The sequence below is a fragment of the Artemia franciscana genome, chromosome 4 (genome assembly GCF_032884065.1).
Source record: "Artemia franciscana chromosome 4, ASM3288406v1, whole genome shotgun sequence".
In the NCBI taxonomy this organism is placed as follows: domain Eukaryota; kingdom Metazoa; phylum Arthropoda; class Branchiopoda; order Anostraca; family Artemiidae; genus Artemia; species Artemia franciscana.
Window position 1 is genome coordinate 29,427,286 of NC_088866.1, and position 20,792 is coordinate 29,448,077.

General features: G+C 35.7%; 1 protein-coding gene across 4 annotated transcripts in view; it reads left to right on the forward strand.

Annotated features, from left to right (window-relative positions):
* The window catches only part of LOC136026265 (multiple PDZ domain protein-like), a 448,978-nt gene that overhangs the window by 270,102 nt on the left and 158,084 nt on the right, over positions 1-20,792 (forward strand). For all 4 annotated transcript variants that reach the window (XM_065702652.1, XM_065702654.1, XM_065702653.1 and 1 more), the window contains exons 21-22: positions 4,277-4,417; positions 18,486-18,648. In XM_065702652.1, the coding sequence (XP_065558724.1) occupies positions 4,277-4,417; positions 18,486-18,648 (304 nt within the window). The remainder of the gene's footprint in view (positions 1-4,276; positions 4,418-18,485; positions 18,649-20,792) is intronic.

The following is a 20,792-nucleotide window of genomic DNA, read 5'->3' on the forward strand; positions in this document are numbered from 1 at the left end:
GTGCCTACCATTATCTCTTTCTCTTTGCCCTTCATTTTGCTAATTGTTTTAAACAGCAGTTGTTAGCATCATTTAGCAGATCCTAGCCGGCTTAAAAAATAAATTGGGTTCGTTTTGTATTAAGAGAGTTGTAAAAAATAGTTTCAAATAAAAAATTTTATGCTCTTTTAACTGATTCATGTCGACATAAACCAGTTTTATCCACTTTTACTAATCAATAACGTAGTTGAGATATTTTTTATCCTTTAACCCCATAGCTCAAAACAGAAATTTTGGCCTAATAAATATGTTCTTATCTCTTCAACCGAAGTTTTTTTTCGTCCCTGACTTTAAAAATGGTTCTATAAAAAAGTGTCCTAACGTAAGTTTTGTAGGTAAATCTCTTAAACATTTAGTAAATATAAATGAATGGTGTATCCCTTTCGTTAAGGGAGTAATAGCAGATTTTTTACTTTTGAAATAGCCCTTCCTATTTCTACCACCTTAGTCCTATCTTAGTCATTAATGAACTGGATAAAGATTTTCTTCCCTTAGATTTTTAGGGATTTTAGCAAAATCCACCCAGAATAACACCACTATCGTGTTCATAAGAAGTTGGAATCTATTTATACAATATATTGTATGTATAAACTTTTCAATCGATGATGGCTTTTAGTTGCAAGGACGGTAGATGAAAATACTCCGTGCATTTTTTTTTTTTTTTTTAAGTTGCACCATAATATAGAATTCAATAGGAATTACTTCTTTAAGTTATATCTGACAATAAACACTATAGCCGTTAGTTCTGTGGAATATGGTGTTTTATAACTATGTTGTATCAAACGGTTTGTGGTAACGAACTGTAGTAAGGAGCGACCCGGCTAAATAGTAAACAAAACTAAAAAACGGAAAAAAAAATTGATACTAATAGATACATCAAAAGAATTAGATTTTTATGCTGATTTCAAATATATAAGTTTCATCCAATTTAGTCTTACTCGTCAAAAGTTACGGGCCTGAGAAAATTTGCCTTGTTTTGGAAAATAAGGGGAAACACCCCCTAAAAGTCATAGGATCTTAACGAAAATCACACCATCGCATTCAGCGTATCAGAGAACACTACCGTAGAAGTTCCTATCTACAAAAATGTGTAACTTAGTATTTTTTACCAGAAGTCCGATTACTGGTGCTTGTTTATTCATTTTTTTGTTTTTTTGTTGTTTTTTTTTTCCAGGGGTGATCGTATCAACCAAGTGATCCTAGAATGTCGCGAGAGGGCTCATTCTAGCGGAAATTCAAAGTTCTAGTGTGCTTTTTAAGTGACCCAAAAAATTAGAGTGCACCTAGGCCCCCTCCCACGGTCATTTTTCCCAAAGTCATCGGATCACAATTTGGAGATAGCCATTTTGTTCAGCGTAGTCGGAAAACACATAATAACTATGTATTTGGGGCTTACTTAGTCCCCCACAGTCCCCGGTGGAGCGGCTGCAATTTACAAACTTTGACCAGTCTTTACATACAGTAATGGTTATTGGGAAGTGTACAGACCTTTTCAGGGGGATTTTTTGGTTGGGGGTGTAGGGGACATATATATATATATATATATATATATATATATATATATATATATATATATATATATATATATATATATATATATATATATTTATATATTAAAATCTATATTTTGACTTAAAGGATTTGTGCTACACGCGCTACGGATGACGCATTGCCAAAAATGACTATTTTTAATAATTCATTTTTGGTCGAACGAAAAAGGTCATAAGAAAGGATTCAAAGGTAATGGGAATATTATAGAAAGGAGCAATTGTAAAGGTTTGAGCAGATAGGGTGGATGAGGAGTGTTCATAATTATGTTGCCCTCAGACGGTTTGGTGCTGCGGTGAGGTGTCATTAGTAGTAGCACTTCTTAAAATAATTTGTATTTGGTAAATAAAATTAAAAGTAAGATACATTATTTATTTTGATTGGTAACTTTTTAAAGGGTTTGATGTCCAGTTGTGTCTAAAATCTGACAATTTGAAAGAAAGTCCTTTTTGCAGTTTCTTAGGAACCATCTGTTGCCTTCTCTTAGCTCTTTCTTCAAAGCCAATTTAAAATATCGAAGATCGATCTATTAAATATCTTATTGCCTTCTGGGATGAAAAGCTCTTCGTCCTTCCTAAACTTAGATGAAATGTGTAAATGTCACTGATTTTTTTTTTTTAGTAGATCGACCATTTAAAAACTTAGCTTATTTATTTCGAGTTCTAACGCTTTTTTAATGGAATTAACTGTTTATTTTAACCAACGGTCCTACCATGTCTATTGATGCTTCTACTACTATTATTACTACTACTACTACTAACAAATTAATACAGTACCTATCTGCATAAGGTTAACTAACTAGAGCACGCTCCTTCTCCATCCCAATCGTTTTACATCCTTCTAAGAAGTCCCAATTTATTTTAAGTCTGTTCCTACGACCTCTTCCCGTTCCATTCGGGGACGACTTATAAACGTCTCCTTCCAGATTTACTCTAGCTTGAAGCGCAGTATCATATTTGCGCTTTGTGTAAAGGGGAATCGCCTAAGGCTAGTCCCATGAACCTTCTTTCCGGTGAAAAAAAATTTAATGGATCTTCACTAATACTACTATCCCTACTACTACTGCTAACTACTAACTGCACTACCAAGCCTTTTGAGGCCAAAACAGCTGCCCAAGCTCTTCCTCCACCCCAATATATTAAAAGTTCCATTTTTTACCCTCTCCGTTTTAAGTTCTAATTTCTTTTAAGTCCTTTGTTTATAATCCCTCTCACATAATTTTTAGAACCATTTGCGTTACGTTTGGCCCCAGAACTACGACATAAGAATGGAATGGCAAGCACAATCTCTGAAAATTTGGCATACTTCACCCGTAAAACGTGGCCTAGTAATCTTAACCTTTCTCTCATTATAGCCCTTGAAAGTCGTATCGAACCAAATTTTTGTTCCGCTTAGTCTTTGATATAACACCCGATAAACGGGTACCTAAAAATACCCTTACAAGTATCCCCAGTCTTTCAAAGCGTCATTTTGGTTTGTAGGCTCTTCTTGACCACCGTCGTTGTCGTGTCTTTCAATATTCTGATCTTAGTACACAGATTTATCTTCTTATTCTTTCATTCTTATTCAACTGCGAAAAAAACCCTGCACCTCTACAATTCTACTTTTCATATCTTTCATCAGTCATATGGAGTTGAACCAAAGACTCCTTGGTGATTCTTCCTCTATCCAGCTCTGTTAAAAGTTTTAGTCTATCCCTCCAATGAAGTTTCTGCTTCCTTAAAGTATTTCCTTGTGACCTTTATTACCCTGTTAGAGAACTATCTGCTTTTCTTTTCACTCCAACCGTATTTTCTAAAAGTACAATTTAACTAACCCTTCTTCCTCTTCCTTAAATATGGCCTAACTAAATTACCGTAATCACACATTTTTTGAACAGCTTATTGTTTGATATGCAGTTCATCTACGGTTGTGCAAACAACCTCCATTGATCAGTTGATTTCACTTTGGAATTCCCTGCCAATTGATCTCTCTCTCTCTCTCTCTCTCTCTCTCTCTCTCTCTCTCTCTCTCTCTCTCTCTCTCTCTCTCTCTCTCTCTCTCTCTCTCTCTCTCTCTCTCTCTCTCTCTCTCTCTCTCTCTCTCTCTCTCTCTCTCTCTCTCTCTCTCTCTCTCTCTCTCTCTCTCTCTCTCTCTCTTTCTCTCTCTCTCTCTCTCCTCTCTCTCTCTCTCTCTCTCTCTCTCTCTCTCTCTCCTCTCCTCTCTCTCTCTCTCTCTCTCTCCTCTCTCTCTCTCTCTCTCTCTCTCTCTCTCTCTCTTCCGCTTTCTCTGTCTCTTTTTCTCTCTAACACATAAATTATTTTGCATTATATTTCGGAATATTAACTTTTATGCCCTTTTTCCTTGCTTAGTTTTTATTTTCAGTTTTAGTGTAGAACAGGTTTTCTTTGTTTTCTTTGTTTCTGTTTTTTTTTTTTTTTTGCTTGTTTATTTCTTATAAATGTCTTTTACTGTATTCTAGTGTATATTCTCTATTTTCTCTTTTTTGTTATTTTCTTTACTGTGCATTTGAGTGTATTGTTCTTCGGATTTTTGCTATTTTATCATTGTATTATTATCCACAAAAGACTAAGCTTCTGGGGACAAATATCTGTTAACAGTGCTTTTTTTTCTTTTTTAAAGTGACCGTTGAGCTACTCGTTTTCCGTTGTTTTGTTTATATATCACACAATTTTTTTCTCATTTTTAGAGTTACAAACCCGCCCTTCCTGCTACCCCACCACCTCCAGCTTACGTCAACGTAGCTATTATCAAGCCAAATGAACAAAATATAGACTTCAGGTTGTCTGAAGAAGGGCCATTAATCAATACACTTGAAGAAATGAAGCTGGTATTTATTATTTCGTTTTTGTTTATTTTTTTACTATTTTTTATATTTCTTCATTTTATTTTTGTAGTAGTGTTTGTTATATTATTCATGTTATTTTAGCTTTGTCAAGTTTTCTAACTTCATTTTATTTTTATTTTCACTCCTCTTTTGGGGCCTGTGTTTTCTGTGACTAGTTTTCCAGCTAAACATAGCGTACATATTTGTTTTTGGAATAATTTACAAGGTCAGGGTTAAATGACTTCTGAACTGTGGGCTCGTCCCCGTTGCCATGGGGCTACGAATGAATTTACATGGATCTTTTTGAATAGGCAGTTCACAAAATGGTTGTTCAATTTTTAATATTCAATTCAAATTCCATATCCACAATTTAGTGTTCAAAAACTCAACATTCAGTTTAATAGAACAATTACTAAATCAAAAGCATTGTCTACTAAAACACTTGCAGTGTAATGGCTTCTTTAACGATTTTCGAAGCCTATGATTTTAAGGATGCTTGCCATAGTTTTATCTGTATTATTAAATATTCTGTGTTATTATCTGTTTTTCCAAGCTGACTATCGAAGTGGGCTTCGCTTTCGATTTGGATTCCAGATCATTAGAAAACTGCGATGCCAATGCTCACAATTAACTAGACTTGGAAAGCGAGTTCAGACCTCATGTGGAAAGTCTACCGAGCTAGTAGTTTTAGCGACAAACTTATTAACATACTATGAATACCACTTTTTTTTTTCTTGTGTCATATTACGAAAACTTCGTCAAAGAAATCATACTTTCTTTTGCATTTCTACTTTTTCATTTAAAAAATTGGCCTCCAATTGTAGGGGGGGTGTTATTACCTAATTTTCTATTGCAATTGATTTCTTAAAATACCTCTCTGGTAATTTTATCCAAAAAAATCCTTGACTCCCACCTTGGCATTTCAGTGAATTGGTGCCGCTGTATATATAATATTAAATAAAAAAAACTAGTTTTTTTAACTGAAAGTAAGGAGCGACATTAAAACTTAAACGAACAGAAATTACTCCGTATATGAAATGGGTTGTCCCCTCCGCAGTCCCTCGCTCTTTACGCTAAAGTTTGACTCTTTGCCACAATTCTACTTTTTAAAACAATTAAAAACTTTAGCGTAAAGAGCGTGGGACTGCGGAGGGGACAACCCATTTCATATACGGAGTAATTTCTGTTCGTTTTTAAGTTTTAATGTCGCTCCTTACTTTCAGTTAAAAAAACTAGTTTTTTTTATTTAATTTCTGAACGTTTTTGAATTAATGCATGTTTGATTTTGGCTCTCCGCACATAAATTATTGAAATGAAATTAGTATATTATTTTTTTTTGGCTAAATGGCTTTCTCTTAGTTTTGATCAGACGGTTTTGAGAAATAAGGGGTGGGGAAGGAGGCCTAGCTGCCCTCCAATTTTTCGGTTACTTAAAAAGGCTACTAGAACTTTTAATATTCAACGAAACGTTTTTATTAGTAAAAAATATACGTAACTTAAGAATTAACTTACGTAACAAACTTTTATATTCTTATATTTTTATTATGTGTACGAGGGGGTTTGTACCCTCGTTAATACCTCGCTCTTTACACTAAATCGTAAGTTTTGTCCCAATTCTTTAAGAATGACCCCTGAATCAAAAAGGCGTAGAATAAATAGTTGAAATCACTAAAATATTTTAGCATCAAGAGCGAGGTATCTATCTCTCATAAATACCTCGCTCTTTATGCTAAAGTATTTTTAGAGAACCCCTCATATGCGTAATAATCTCTGTTCGTTTTAAATTTCAATGCTATTCCTTACTTTCATTTGAAAAAACGTTTTCATGTTTATTTTTTCATTGTTTTTTTTATAGTAATGCTAGAAAATCCTGCGCCCTTTTCATTGAATTTTTCTTCCCCCCGTGACATATTCCTCAAAGGAAAGATCCTCCACAAGCCCTCTCCCATCAACCCCACCCCCAAACCAAAAAAATCCCCATGAAAACGTCTGTACACTTCCCAATAACCATTACTATATGTAAACACTGGTCAAAGTTTGTAACTTGCAGCCCCTCCCTCAGGGATTGTGGGGGAGTAAGTCATTCCCAAAGACATAGTTATTATGGTTTTCGACTATGTTGAACAAAATGGCCTATCTTAAAATTTTAATCTGTTGACTTTTGGAAAAAAATGAGCATGGGAGGGGGCCTATTTGCCCTCCAATTTTTTGGTCACTTAAAAAGGGCACTAGAACTTTTCATTTCCGTTAGAATGAGCCCTCTCGCGACATCCTAGGACCGCTTGGTCGATAGATGACCCCTGGGGAAAAAACAAAAACAAAAAAAAACAAATAAATAAACACGCACCCGTGATTTGTCTTCTGGCAAAAAATACAAAATTCCACATTTTTTCGATAGGAGCTTGAAATTTTTGCTATAGAGTTCTCTGATATACCGATGCGATAGTGTGATTTTCGTTAAGATTCTGTGACTTTTAATAGATGTTTCCCCCCTTTTTTCCAAAATAGGGCAAATTTTCTCAGGCTCGTAACTTTTGATGACAAAGACTAAATTAATTGAAACTTAATATTTAGAATCAGCGTAAAAATTCGAATCTTTTGATGTATCTTTTAGCATCAAAATTCCGTTTTTTAGAGTTTCGTTTACTATTGAGCCGGGTCGCCCCTTACTACAGTTCCTTACCACGAAGTGTTTGAAAAGAAAATAATTCGGTATTTCGGGGCTTCTGACATTATTACTCCTTTGCGGAAGTTAGGCTCAAAATTGAAAAAGGATTATATTTTTTCTCTGGGCCCCTTCCACCTCTTAGTTCGTTTATTTTCCCGTTAGTTTTCACCTGTTTTCGCTTTATAGTTGTGTTATCTCTTAGCAGTTCTTTCGTTAGTTGAGTTATGGTTGTGGTATACATGTTTTATCGCTCGTATAGTTGTGTTATTTTCAAATTATACTCCATAATAGAGAGGCTTTCCCCCATGGCATATTTCTCCAAGGAAAGATCCTCCCACATAGCCCCCTCCCTCAACCCTACCCCCAAAACCAAAACAATCCCCCTGAAAACGTCTGTACACTTTCCAATAACCATTATTATATGTAAACACTGGTTGAAGTTTGTAACTTGCAGCCCCTCCCCCAGGGGCTGTGGGGGAGCAAGTCATCCCCAAAAACATAGTTATTATGATTTTCGACTATGCTAAACAAAATGGCTATCTCAAAATTTTGATCCGTTGACTTTGGGAAAAAAATGAGCGTGGGAGGGGGCCTAGATGCCCTCCAATTTTTTTGGTCACTTAAAAAGGGCACTAGAACTTTTCATTTCCGTTAGAATGAGCCCTCTCGCGACATTCTAGGACCACTTGGTCGATAGGATGACCCCTGGGGAAAAAAAAAAAAACAAAAAAAAAAACAAACAAATAAACACGCACCCGTGATTTGTCTTCGGGCAAAAAATGCAAAATTCCACATTTTTTTAGATAGGAGCTTGAAACTTCTACAGTAGGGTTCTCTGATACGCTGAATCTGATGTTGTCATTTTCGTTAAGATCCTACGACTTTTAGGGGGTGTTTCCCCCTATTTTCCTAAATAAGGCAAATTTTCTCAGGCTCGTAACTTCTGACGGCTAAGACTAAACTTGATGAAACTTATATATTTAAAATCAGCATTAAAATGCGATTCTTTTGATGTAGCTATTGATATCAAAATTCAATTTTTTAGAGTTTTGGTTACTATTGAGCCGGATAGCTCCTTACTACAGTTCGTTACCACGAACTGTTTGATATATATATATATATATATATATATATATATATATATATATATATATATATATATATATATATATATATATATTTATTCTGTATCAATATTCTCTTCCTAAACTGTTAAGTATTTCTTTGAAATAGTCAAATGTATACTCTATCCATTTTCTATGAAAAAGGCAATGAGGAAGATATTGTAAAGGTACATGGTTATTAAAGTTTGTGTTTAGACGCTTCCTGAAAACGTGGTTTTCTTGCACTAATAAAGGTAGGCTATTTGTGATTTATGCAGTTTCAATGTTATCTCCTGCATTTAGATTCTTTAATATAAGTATTTGTTGTCCTGCTGTGGGGCAGTGGGTTTGGTCTCTTCTTTTTATAAAGGACCCAGAGCCCGAACTCAGCTGTAGCAACACAGTGCAAGGCCGACGCAAGAACTTTAGTTGTCAAGAAACATCATTTATCTGATATTACGTAAATAATCAAGTATTCAAATAAAATGATTAAGTGTTTGCTTACCCCTACTATGAAGAGGTTATGAGGAGGCTTTTTCAAGGCATAGGATTAATAGTGTTTGTGCATAAAAGCGCAAATTTTTATTCACAAACTCATGTAGCTACGTATCTGCACATTTAAACAGCTATTAGCTTGCTATAGAGGAGCAAATTGAAGGGGTATGACACCCCTCCCTAGAAATAAAAAAAAAGTTTTTGTTTTCCATTGAAAAATTCCTTTTTTAGTGTTTTTACTGCAAAAATTGAAGAAAACAACAAAATTCCATCTTACTCTATATTTGAAAATATACCCCCCCCCCAATTTTCGTTAACTGATGCCTCCGGCTTGCAGGGAAAAGTAAAACGATTGCGAATGCTTCTTTAACGGTTTTCGAAGTCTATTATGTAGCTGAAACCATGGTTTTCATGGTTTTAGCCATTGTCGTGGTTTAGAGTTGTGATTACTTAGCCATAGCTGTCATCTGTATTATTTATGCTAACCAAAGAACGTGATGACAGTTTTCAAAGGCAGCGCCATAGCGCTGCCTAAGTAAAGAGCAATATGGGCACAATGTGTTGTTTTTTGTTTGTTTTTTTACCAGGGCACTTAGTATCGAAGGAGTTTTCGTAGAAACTTCGAAAAAAGCTGATTCTATTGGAAATTTAAAGGGTTAGTGCCCTTTTTAATAGTCGAAACTGATTGGATGGACAACTAACCCCCCTCCCACGCCCACCATTCCATCCAATCACCCAATCACATCCAATAAAAATTTTGAGATAGTGATTTTGTTCAGCGCGTAGTTTAAAGGTTCAGAAATTATGTCTTTAAGGAAGACAACCCCCCCCCCACACACACACACAGCCCCCAGGGCAATGGTTATAAGCTATTCCCTGGGGCATATAAGTTTTTTTTGTAGAAAAGGTGATCGTATAAACTTCAGAGGGGGCTCATTGAATTGGTAGTCAGAAGTTCTACTGACATTTTTAAGAGTCAAAGTGGTCGTGGTGCGAATACCCCCCCCCCCCACCTCGTATTTTCCCGAAATGCATCCGATAGAAATTTTGAGATGACCATTTGTGGTAGTAGAAATTTTGAAAAAGGCTCATTCGATTGGAAATTGGAAGGACTAGTGCCCTTTTTAATAGTCACAAGTGATTGGAGGGCAGCAAGCCCCCCATGCCCATTAGTTCAATAAACACATCTAATCCAAATTTTGAGATAGCTATTTTGCTCAGCGTTGTTTAAGGGTCGGTAAATTGTGTTCGAGGATGACAACCCCCCCCCCCCCCTCTCCCACAGCTCTCAGTGCGAGGGTTTTGAGTTATGCCCTGAGGCATATAATGTTTTGATGGAAAGTGTGGCCGTATAAACTCCTTAGGGAGCTCATTGGATTTGAAATGAGATGTTCTAGTGGCTTTTTTTAAGAGTCAAAGTGATCGGGGGGCAGCCACCTCCCATGTTTTATGCTCTACAAATCTGATTGAAATTGTGATAGAAATCTGATAGAATAGCATCCGATAGAAATTTTGAGATAGCCAATTGTACAAAAATAGTCCAAAGATCATATAATAAGGCCTTTGGTTTTGACAGAGTCCCCAAGAATCTGGGGATAGTAGTTATAATTTATGTCCCAAGGGTATATAAGGTTTTTATGGAATGGCTGGTCGTGTGAACTTTAGAAGAGGCTCATTTCATTGGAAATGTATTGCTCTAGTTCCCTTTTAAGAGTCAGACACAGTGTAGAGCAGCTAGTCCCCCGCCCCAGACATCCTCTTTTCCCAGTACGCATTCAGTTGAAATTGTGAGATAGCCATTTTGTTACTAATAGTCCAAACATCGTATAAAAATGTCTTTAGGGTGGACACAGTCCCCCAGAGCCCATGGGCAAGGGTTGTAAGCTATGGTCCGGGACATGTGAGGTTTTTATGGAATGAGTGGTCAAATAAACCTTGAATTGGATGTTGCGCCTTTACTTGGAAGTCAGAAGTTTTAGTGCTCTTTTAAGGGTCAAAAGTGAATGGAGGGCAATCAGCCCCCTTCCTCCAAGCCTATCATTCCCCAAAACACATCCTATTGAAATTTACGAGAGTCATTTTGTTCAGCACTGTTGAAAGGTTATTTATGTCTTTGGGATATCAACCTTCCCACAGTCCTCAGGACAAGGGCATTAAGATAGGCATTTCGTTCATTGTTTTCACATCGTATATATTATTGAGAAAGGTATGCATGTTTGAACTTTACTTTTCAAGAAGGCGAACAGCATTCAGGTGATGCTTTCAGAAAATTATTAGGGGAATGTTGAATTAAATCGAAACACGTTATGTGTATACGGATTGTCCAAATGATGTAACACAGGAATAACTGAGTACATTAATTTTGAAAGTTCAGGAAATGATAAGGAAGATGATCAAAAAGGCAATATTTACATGCTACCAATGTTACTACAACTGCCACCACTACTAATACCACACTACCCCATTCACAGTATAGAAGGGAAATCTGAACTAAATCAAAACACGCTATGTGCTTGTACATACTGAGTTTCAAAGTGAGTTTCTTCCCTGTAACTGTACTACTGTTACTCCTCTTCACTGTAATAACTTCACTATCCCTCTTGTTGATTGTATTCGTTGGCTTGGTATCTCTATTACTAACAATCTTTAGAGCTTACGTCAGCGTACTGTTTGTGATATCAAACAGTTCGTGGTAACGAACTGTAGTAAGGAGCGACCCGGCTCAATAGTAAACGAAACTCTAAGAAACAGAATTTTGATGTTAAAAGATACATCAAAAGAATCGAATTTTCATGCTGATTCTAGATATGCAAGTTTCATCAAATTTAATCTTTGTCATCAAAAGTTACGAGCCTGAGAAAATTTGCCTTATTTTGGAAAATAGGGGGAAACACCCCCTAACAGTCATAGAATCTTAACGAAAATCACACCATCGTGTTCAGTGTATAAGAGACCAGCAAAAATTTCAATCTCGTATCTACAAAAATGTGGAATTTCGTATTTTTTGCCAGAAGACAGATCACGGGTGCGTGTTTATTTGTTTTTTTTTGTTTTTGTTTTTTAAGTAATCGAAAAATTGGAGGGCAACTAGGCCTCCTTCCCCACCCCCTTATTTCTCAAAATTGTCTGATCAAAACTAAGAGAAAGCCGTTTAGCCAAAAAAAAATTAATATGCAAATTTCATTTTACTAATTAATGTGCAGAGAGCCAAAATCAAAAATGTATTAATTCAAAAACGTTCAGAAATTAAATAAAAAAAACTTGTTTTTTAAACTGAAAGTAAGGAGCGATATTAAAACTTAAAACGGACAGAAATTACTCCATATATGAAATGGGTTGTCCCCTCCGCAATCCCTTCCTCTTTATGCTAAAGTTTGATTCTTTGCCACAATTCTACTTTTTAAAACAATTAAAAACTTTAGCGTAAAGAGCGAGGGATTGCGGAGGGGACAATCCATTTCATATACGGAGTAATTTTTGTCCGTTGTAAGTTTTAATATCGCTCCTTACTTTCAGTTTAAAAAACTAGTTTTTTTTTATTGAATAAGTACAAAGATTCAGATTGGCTATGCAAAGACTGTTGCAAACAGAGGGAAGTATAATAGACGTGCGCTGGCCAAACTTTATTCTACTTTCTGTGATCATTCTGTCCTTTATGATTCAGGTCTTTTCCCCCTTCTTAATAGTGGTAATTTAAAAAGAATTCAGATAAATTATTTCAATTTTTGCAAATTTCTTCTGTTTCTTCCACCTTGGACAAAAAACCGGAGTCTTGTTAGAAAATTTTCAGTTCCTGATATAACTTTTAAGTTGGAGATTCTTCACAGAAAACTCTCTAGTGCAGCTTCTGCGCGCCTATCCCCTCACAACCGTCTTATCCATTTTTTTGTTGATTTTGTGTGTGTATTTGTTTTTCTCTTTTTTTCTTTTTTTTATCCTTACTCCACCATATTTACTTTATGTATCGTGTGGGTGAAAAATAAAATAAAATAAATAAAAAATGTCAAAATAGCGTATCCCAAGAATTGATTTGGGTATTAAGTTGGAACTTTCAGAGAATGCTTAAAGGGGAAAATCGTCTCACCAAAAGGAAATATGTGCAGACTACTGCCAACACTACTGTTACTGCTACATTTACTACTGCTACTGCTACTTCTATTGCAATTACTTGTAAGGCTAAGAGTATTGAGATGAAAATTTCAAGAAGTATATGAGCATACAGGATATCAAAAGGACATATCAGTAATGTCATAGCAATGGGTAATTGTATTAAGTTAATACTTCCAGGACTTGATGAGAGGGATGTTCTATTGAACAAAAGGCAATATGTCAATACTGTTGCTGTTAGTACCACCACTATTCAATACTATTACTAGTAATATCAATACTATCACTGTGACTACTATTACAACTATGCCTAAGTGCATGAAGGTGAAACTTTCAAGGAATTTCGAGGGGGGAAGGTGAACTGACTCACAACATGCCGTATCTATGCAGGCTGTCAAATGTTTGGTGTGTGAAGTTGAAACTAACAGGGCTTGTTGTGACGGATGTTGAACTAATTAAAAGAATATATTTGTATCCTAATGCTACTGCTTCTATTCTTACTACTACTACTGTTACTATTTATACTACTTCTATTGCTACTACTGCCACTAAAGCTAAGGCTACTACAATTAGTTTTACTACTACTTCTACTACTGTAAAAATTCGTTTATACAGCAAGAAATTTATTCAATAATTGTAGAAGCCCAAGTCACTAGAATAGAAAGATAAGCTAGAATGTTACATTTGGAATGTTTCTTTTCCAAAACCAGTGGGCGGCTAAAAAGAAAAATATGCTGGATTAACAACAAAGGGATAAACTAATTCAACTTTGGTAACTTCAATGCTACTTGTGAATGTTCATAGTTTCTTTTATAATCTCTCTTCACTTTACTTATGACAAGGCACTAGCTTCATTTCTTCTTCTTTTTTTTCAAAATGAAATGCGGCATCCTTCACAAGAATTTATCTATGCTGTCTTGAGTTACTTGGGATTAATAACATATTAAAACTATGTTTATGATTTCACTTCAATTTGCTTGGAATAAAGCACTCCACTCATTTTCTCTATATTCCCATCTGACTTTTGATGCTTAAAGGCTAAGTTTCTTTACAGGCTTTATATAACAACCTGAACGGGTTGTCTGAAAAGCGTTCTGCACATCAGAATGGGCTGCAAGGTCAGTGCTGGTTGCGGGTATTGGTGTGTGGAAGGCTGGGTTGTTATTGTGGACAACTTGTTGAGGGAGGCTTAGTTCAGGGGTTTTTGGTGGAGGTATGGTAGTTATAATTGGATTTTTGGATGGAAACACAATAGAAACGCTTGATGCGTTTGATGATGATGCAGGATTTTCAAAAATTGGGCTGACAGAGGTTTCAGCGTGCGGAGTTCTTGCTGGTTGACCTGTAGAAAGTGGTTTGTTTAACTGGTGAAAAACTTTTATATGCTTCCTATTCCGGTGATATGTTCCCCCATAATTTGTCTCAGTTATGTATTATTGAGAATTAGAGTCTGCTTTCCTCATTACACCAGATCCTCATGCTTTGCAATGGATTAGCGCTTGGACTGCTTATCCAGCTTGTAGGGGATTTTGCCTCTGAGTTTCTATCATGATATTTCTTTTAGTGTGTTTATTATTTATTTTTATATTTTCTGAAGTTACCATGATGGACTGTATGTGGGAGAGAAGTTTCTTTGTGCATGGAGTCACACATGGAGTCAAGCTTCTGCTCATTAGCAGCTGGGCTGATGATACAAAACCATTGATAAGAGTGTTGCTGTATTCGAGTAAGGCCAAATTATAATCCCCTCTTGCTAGCTTAGTTTTGACAAAGATATCTTTGTTTGTTTGTACTGATGTTTCTGCCAAGCAATTTTAAAGAGGGAAATTTGGTAATGACGTCTTGTGTACTATTTCCTAGTTTTTATAAATTGCTGAAATAATTCTGATGTAAATTGCGGATCGTTGTCAGATACAAGTATGCATGGGATTCCATATCTCACGAAGTGCCTCTTCAGACATGCTATAATATGGTGGGCGTGTGCATGTTGCCCGACTCTGTCCAGCTCAATAAACCTGCTGTAATAATCGACTGTTACAAGATACTGTTCCCCGTTATTATAGAATAAGTCGCACCTTTTCACAAGGTAAGTTGGGAACGTCATGGGATAACAGGGGCTCCTTTTGATTTGAACTTTGGTATTTGGAGTAAATATAGAAATGTTTTATGTAGTCTTCAATATCCTTTGTCATTCCTGGCCAGAAAACGATCAAGCGAGCTCACTACTCGGTCTTTTCTATTCCTATATGTGGTGCATGGATGCGGTTAAGAATATCTTTAGGGGATTTGAGAGGAACGACCAAACAATCTGCTTTCAGAATGATTTGACCGATTACGGTCAATTTGAACTTAACATTCCAAAATAGGAGAATATCTACAGGTAGATTTCTTTTAGTTTCAGGTCATCCCCTCTAGATGAATTTGATGAGCTGGATTAATTGAGGGTCACTTGTTATCTCTTCTTTCCATTTATCTAATCTCTCTGTGCTTACTGTAAAAAACGCCATTACAATATGTACATATGACTCTACGTTTATTTGACTTTCTTCGCCCTGGTTATAGAGGTCGAACCGCGAAAATGCGTCAGCCACAGAAATTTCTTTGCCAGGGCGGAATGCCACTGTGAAATCGTGTGGTAAATATTGATGATGGTGCATGCAGCCAAAGAGGAAGGCATACAGTTCCTTTTCTATTTGGGAATAGTTTTGTTCTGTTAAGCATCGTGAAGCAAATGACACATTCCTTTCATCCTGAAAAATGGTGGCTTCAAGGCCGAATCTTGACGCATCAACCTGGAGCTCGATGTTTCTTTGCCTAGGGTCAAAGAATGCCAGAGAATCGCAAATCTATTCCTTGATGCTAATAGACGCTGCTTCATGCTGGGTTTCCCAATGGAACTCCCGTTGGTTTGTGGGTTCACAAAGTGGTTGGTTCAGAAACGACAGGTTCGATATATATCTTGCTAGATAGTTTGTCATTCCCAAAAGGGTTTGTAGTTCGTTTTTATTAGACAGGGTCCGTATTTCTTTTAGTTTTTGAACCTTTCTTGGATCTGGATTGATGCCATTTTTTGATAGTATGTGTCCAAAGTAAGGTGTGCTGTCCAGTTTGAACACACAACACTCGTGGGACCAATATTTATGGCAGGCGTCAAGTTTCGTGAAATATTTTGCACCGGTGTATTTAAAAACTGTCTCATCGAATGTAGGCATTGGATGATGGGGGTGTTTGATGCCCTTGTTCAAATCGTGGGGGTCGATGCATATTCGGAGACATTTATCTGGCTTCTCAGCCACGACTACAGCGTTAACCCAGTCCGTGGGGTAGGAGACTCTCTAGGATCCGAAGGTTCTTCAGTGTAACAAGTCCCTTCTTAAAGCTGTCTTGAAGGGATATTGGCATTCGTCTAGCTGGCACAGCTTTAGGCTCACCTCCTTTTTTTAATGTGATGTGACATTTTCCTTCAAGGTGACCGATACCTTGGAAAAGATCACAAAATTCTTCTTGAAAGTGCACAGACTTCTGTTGCTTTGAGCTTTCAAGCGATAGAAGTAGTTTCATCAAGTCTCTTTTCCTGCTGTTGCTGAACCCAAGGATTGGTATTGGGGTATCTTTTACTATAAAGAAGGGTTGGGTTTCACTACTGGTATTTTTATAAGCACAAGTAAGGCTACAGATTCCGAGTTTTGGAATCTTTTGACCTCCAAAGCTGGTAAGGATCTTTATTATCTTTGATATAATGGGTTTTGGCTCAAGCGTGTTGAAGTTCCTTTCTGGTACAATATTTGTCTGGACACCAGTGTCAATTTTGAAGGGGATTTTTAATTGTTCGTAGATTGTTAATTTGATATAACGTTGGTCTCTACCCATTTCCATGTTCACCGTATTAATGGCGTTTACTGTGTCAATAAAGATGTCATCCCCTTTGCTTTGACCTGCCTCTTTGTTTATGAGGTTTACTATTTTCTTGTCACTTTTGCTGACTTGTGCAAAATGGTTCAGCTTGTCACAATTGCTACATACCTCTCCTCTTGCAGGGCATTTGTACAATGGTGAGTATTTTCCGCCACAGAAGTAACAAGCTTTAGTTTGTGAGTCGTGATTTGTCTTCTTTCCCCTTCGAATGAAATCTTCTTCTTGTTTTATATGTATATTCTGACTTGAACCAGGCTTTGTCATAGTTCTATGTTGCACTTGGGTTTCTACATGTGCTCTTGCAATTGTTACTGCTTGTGAAAGGCTCAGAGCTGAACTTGCTTGTAAGAGCTTTTCTTTGACCTTTGCTAAGTTTATGCTGCATACCAATCTATCTCTCTTATCATTTCTTCTTTCAAGGTAGTTGTTGAATGCTTATATTCTCGAACCAGCAACTTTAAGTTGGTAGAAATACTGATCAATAGTTTAGTCGAATTCGGCCCTTCGCGGCTTGTGATAAGGATTTTTAAAAAATAAATATTTTATCTCTTATCTCCATAATGAGATTTAGCTTTTTGTTTTTTGGTAAACGACTTACTTTCTTATTAGCAGCCAAAAACCGTCTGAGTGATCTGATCAGCTCTCCGGGGAAACCTTTACCCAATCAATAACACACATATAGCGCCAAACCATTATTTTCATTTTGGCGTTCGACTAGAAGGCAATTGCTGCCACTGTCGACTTTTTAAATTATATTTTGTTTTATCATGTGTCATACCTGTCGACATTTTTCTTTTCGCCCCTGCCATTTGAGAATGATTCCCACTGGAATTAAGACTTTGTTATGTTTAACAAAAATGCAGTGATCTCTGGTGTAATTCTTATTTTACTGGTGGGATTTTTTTGGGTGTGAAACAAAATTATATTTTCCGACTGTGAAATTTATTTTTTCAGCCATATCTGGATCATGTTATATCTGGATGCTAAAGTAAAATTGGCAAATTTGATTCAGGTCGTTCTTAGGAAATATAGTTGACTTTACAGTTGTCTCATAAAACTTGAACTTATCCACTCTCGGTAATATACTGGGGATTAGTGTGGTTATTTAGCCCCTCAAAGTCTTCACCTGTATTTTTCATCGTCTTTATAATATGATATCTGCTGCAAAAAAATTCGCCTTGGCAACAAAGAAAAAGAATAACAAATTATTATTTAGTCTAATCAGCAACAGCCTTTCCCAGACCTCGGTTTTCCTCCTTCCCAGACCACAGTTTGTCTCCCCCCCCCATGAGGAAATATAGTATCTTCAAAAATTTTGTTTAAACTCAGATGAGCCTGCATAATTCAAGCATCCATAAAAATTAGTTAATTTTCTGTAGTAAATCTTTTACTTTTATGGTAGTAAATGGCTCATTTTTCAATTTTCACTTGATTTTGGAACATTGTCTTACACTTCCCCCCCCCCCCCCCCTCGCACAGATTTTGACGAAATTACGCTACTGAAGAGCATTGTTAAAAACAACAAGGACAAAGATAAGTTTTATAGTTATGAAAGCTGCGTCCTATTTGTGTCCACCCAATAACAAGCATCTGTGACATCTTATTCCTTGAGGGAGAGAGGCTTTGGTGAATTCTGAATCTTTCAAAGTATATATGCTAATAATGTTAAAATTAAATGTGAAAAAGATGCTTCGTTTTTGGTTAAAAAGTATATGTATTATATTCGTTAGATGAAATATAACCTCGGAGTGGAATATTAATAAAATTAAATTTTAATTTTAAGATTAACCCGTTACTGTCTCCTGTGGCTACTGAACGACTCATTGGAGGAGTAAGTTCGACCCAAGGTGCGATAGATCAACTAAGCGGATGGCCTCTGGATATTGTTCCCCTTCCTTCTGCTTTAGAGCGTACAATCAAAGTTAAGAAAGGTTCAGATCAGCTTGGTATGTCTTGTATTTTCTTTTTTTCTTTTAGTTGTTGGCCTCCTTAGTCGGTAAGGTTGCTGAAATACTATGAAAATAAATTTTTTATACCCCTCTGTCTTTCTATTTATACTTAGAACATCTAGAAAGGTGCACAAGTTAAAGCTTTTAATTAATTAATCATTTTTTTCCCATCTATTGACAATGGTTGCCGGATGGAAAACTAAGCAATTTGGGTTTTATTATTTTATTCACTGTCTTAGTTTAAAATGTATCCATCGTTATATACTTTCATCTTTCATTTATGAGAAACTTGAAAATTGATGCAGAATAATTTTGGAATCACAAGAATGACAATTGCTATTAAAATATTTATAAAACGTAAAAATAACTACATAACTAGTGATTAATTGTTAACTAGTAAGTTATTTCTTAGGGTAGTTAATTACAAATCAAATCAACCATTTCTTGTTTTTTTGTACTTATAAATGTTTTTATTTTATTTGTAAATGTTGCAGACCTTTAGAATGATATAGACCAGGCATTGTATTATATTTAATAATAATGATATTATTATTAAATATTATATCCTGTATTATCATTATGTATGTTATTATGTTTTTTTTTACATTTTTATATATTATTATGCTATATTATTTGTCACCTTCAGTTCAGGTGGTTTAACCTTTCCCAACGCGACTTTTGACTTTGTCTTTTCTAATTATTTTGCCTAACGTTTAAACTAACTTTCCTTAGAAAATTTTTCACTTACCTGTCTAATCAATATCAATCGTTTTATCTTATTGATTTAATAAGCCGTAGGTATTTCATTTAGAATTGGGTAGACCTAGTGGTGCGAAAAGGTAAAGGCAGACTTTCTTTCCTTATATATCAGCTGCTGTAATTCAAAAGACTATGTTACCTAACATAAATTATTTTTCCAGTTGTATCTGGATCATATCTGGCTGATAAAGTAAAATTGAATAACTCGATTAAGATGGTTCTGCGGAAATATAGAATAGAGTTGACTTTACAGCCGTCTGATAAAACTTATCAGTGGAATATTTGTTTTGTAGAAAGAAATATGAAATAATGCTTTCAAGCTACCTGTCACGGATTGGGAGTTAGCTACCCCAGTACTATCCTGTTGATTAATCTGACCATTAATCTCCTGGATACTTACTTTAAATAAACTTGCTGGAAGTGAAGAAAAGTTGAGAGACATTGTTAATAAGAGTAAAGCCAAGACAGATTATAAAGAATTCTTTATTCCTACTGAGTAAACTAATTTTGCTTAGAAATTCTATACTTACCTCTCCATTTAAATACCAATCATTCTATCTTATTGATTTAATAAGCCGTAGATATGTCATTTGGAACTGGGCAGACTTAGTAATGCAAAGAAGAAAAGGTAGATGTTCTTTCCTTATGGATCAGCCGCTGAATTTCTAAAGATTCTGTGTAACTTTAACATAAATTTTTGAGAAGAGCAGAAAAACTTGACAAATTTAAAGGTATTTTTTTACTATGTTTATTAAGGCTACTTTGACCCTTTGTCAACAGTTCTAAGAAATGTGCCAATTATTCTACAGAACAATAAAAAGAAAAAAGTGTTAAAAATAACGCTAGAATTATAGAAAGAGGTCATCAAAGGTTGAGAAACTTGCCCGTGTCTCTCTTTTGGCTACCCGGGCAGGGAAAACAACTGTTCTTTCTTTGACGTTTCTCTAGTCCGTCTTCAGGGGATCGATATTTAGAAACCGATACTCCAAAATTGACGTTTTGATAACAAAATATGTAATAGCAAAATTTATTATTTATACTCATTTTAAGTATGCAAAATATACTAATTTTAAAGTTGCTTATCAAAAGCTTTTAGCACATTAAAATTTGATTTTCAAAATATTTAATCATCTCCCAGGAAAGGGGTAGGATACGAAAGGAAATTGTGCACTGAAATCCAAAATATATGAGAAGTCTGTAGCCACTATTGAGAAGATAGGAAATTTCATATTTTCTATGTTTTGTCATTTTTCCTTTTGCATTCCTTTTCGTAATCGAGGCAACGTTTCTTGAAAGTTTCAAGTCAATCAGAAAAAAATCAAATCTTGTTGACCCTATTTCTGGCCCGTTCTTTCTGGGAACTGAATTTTTTGCTCTATTTC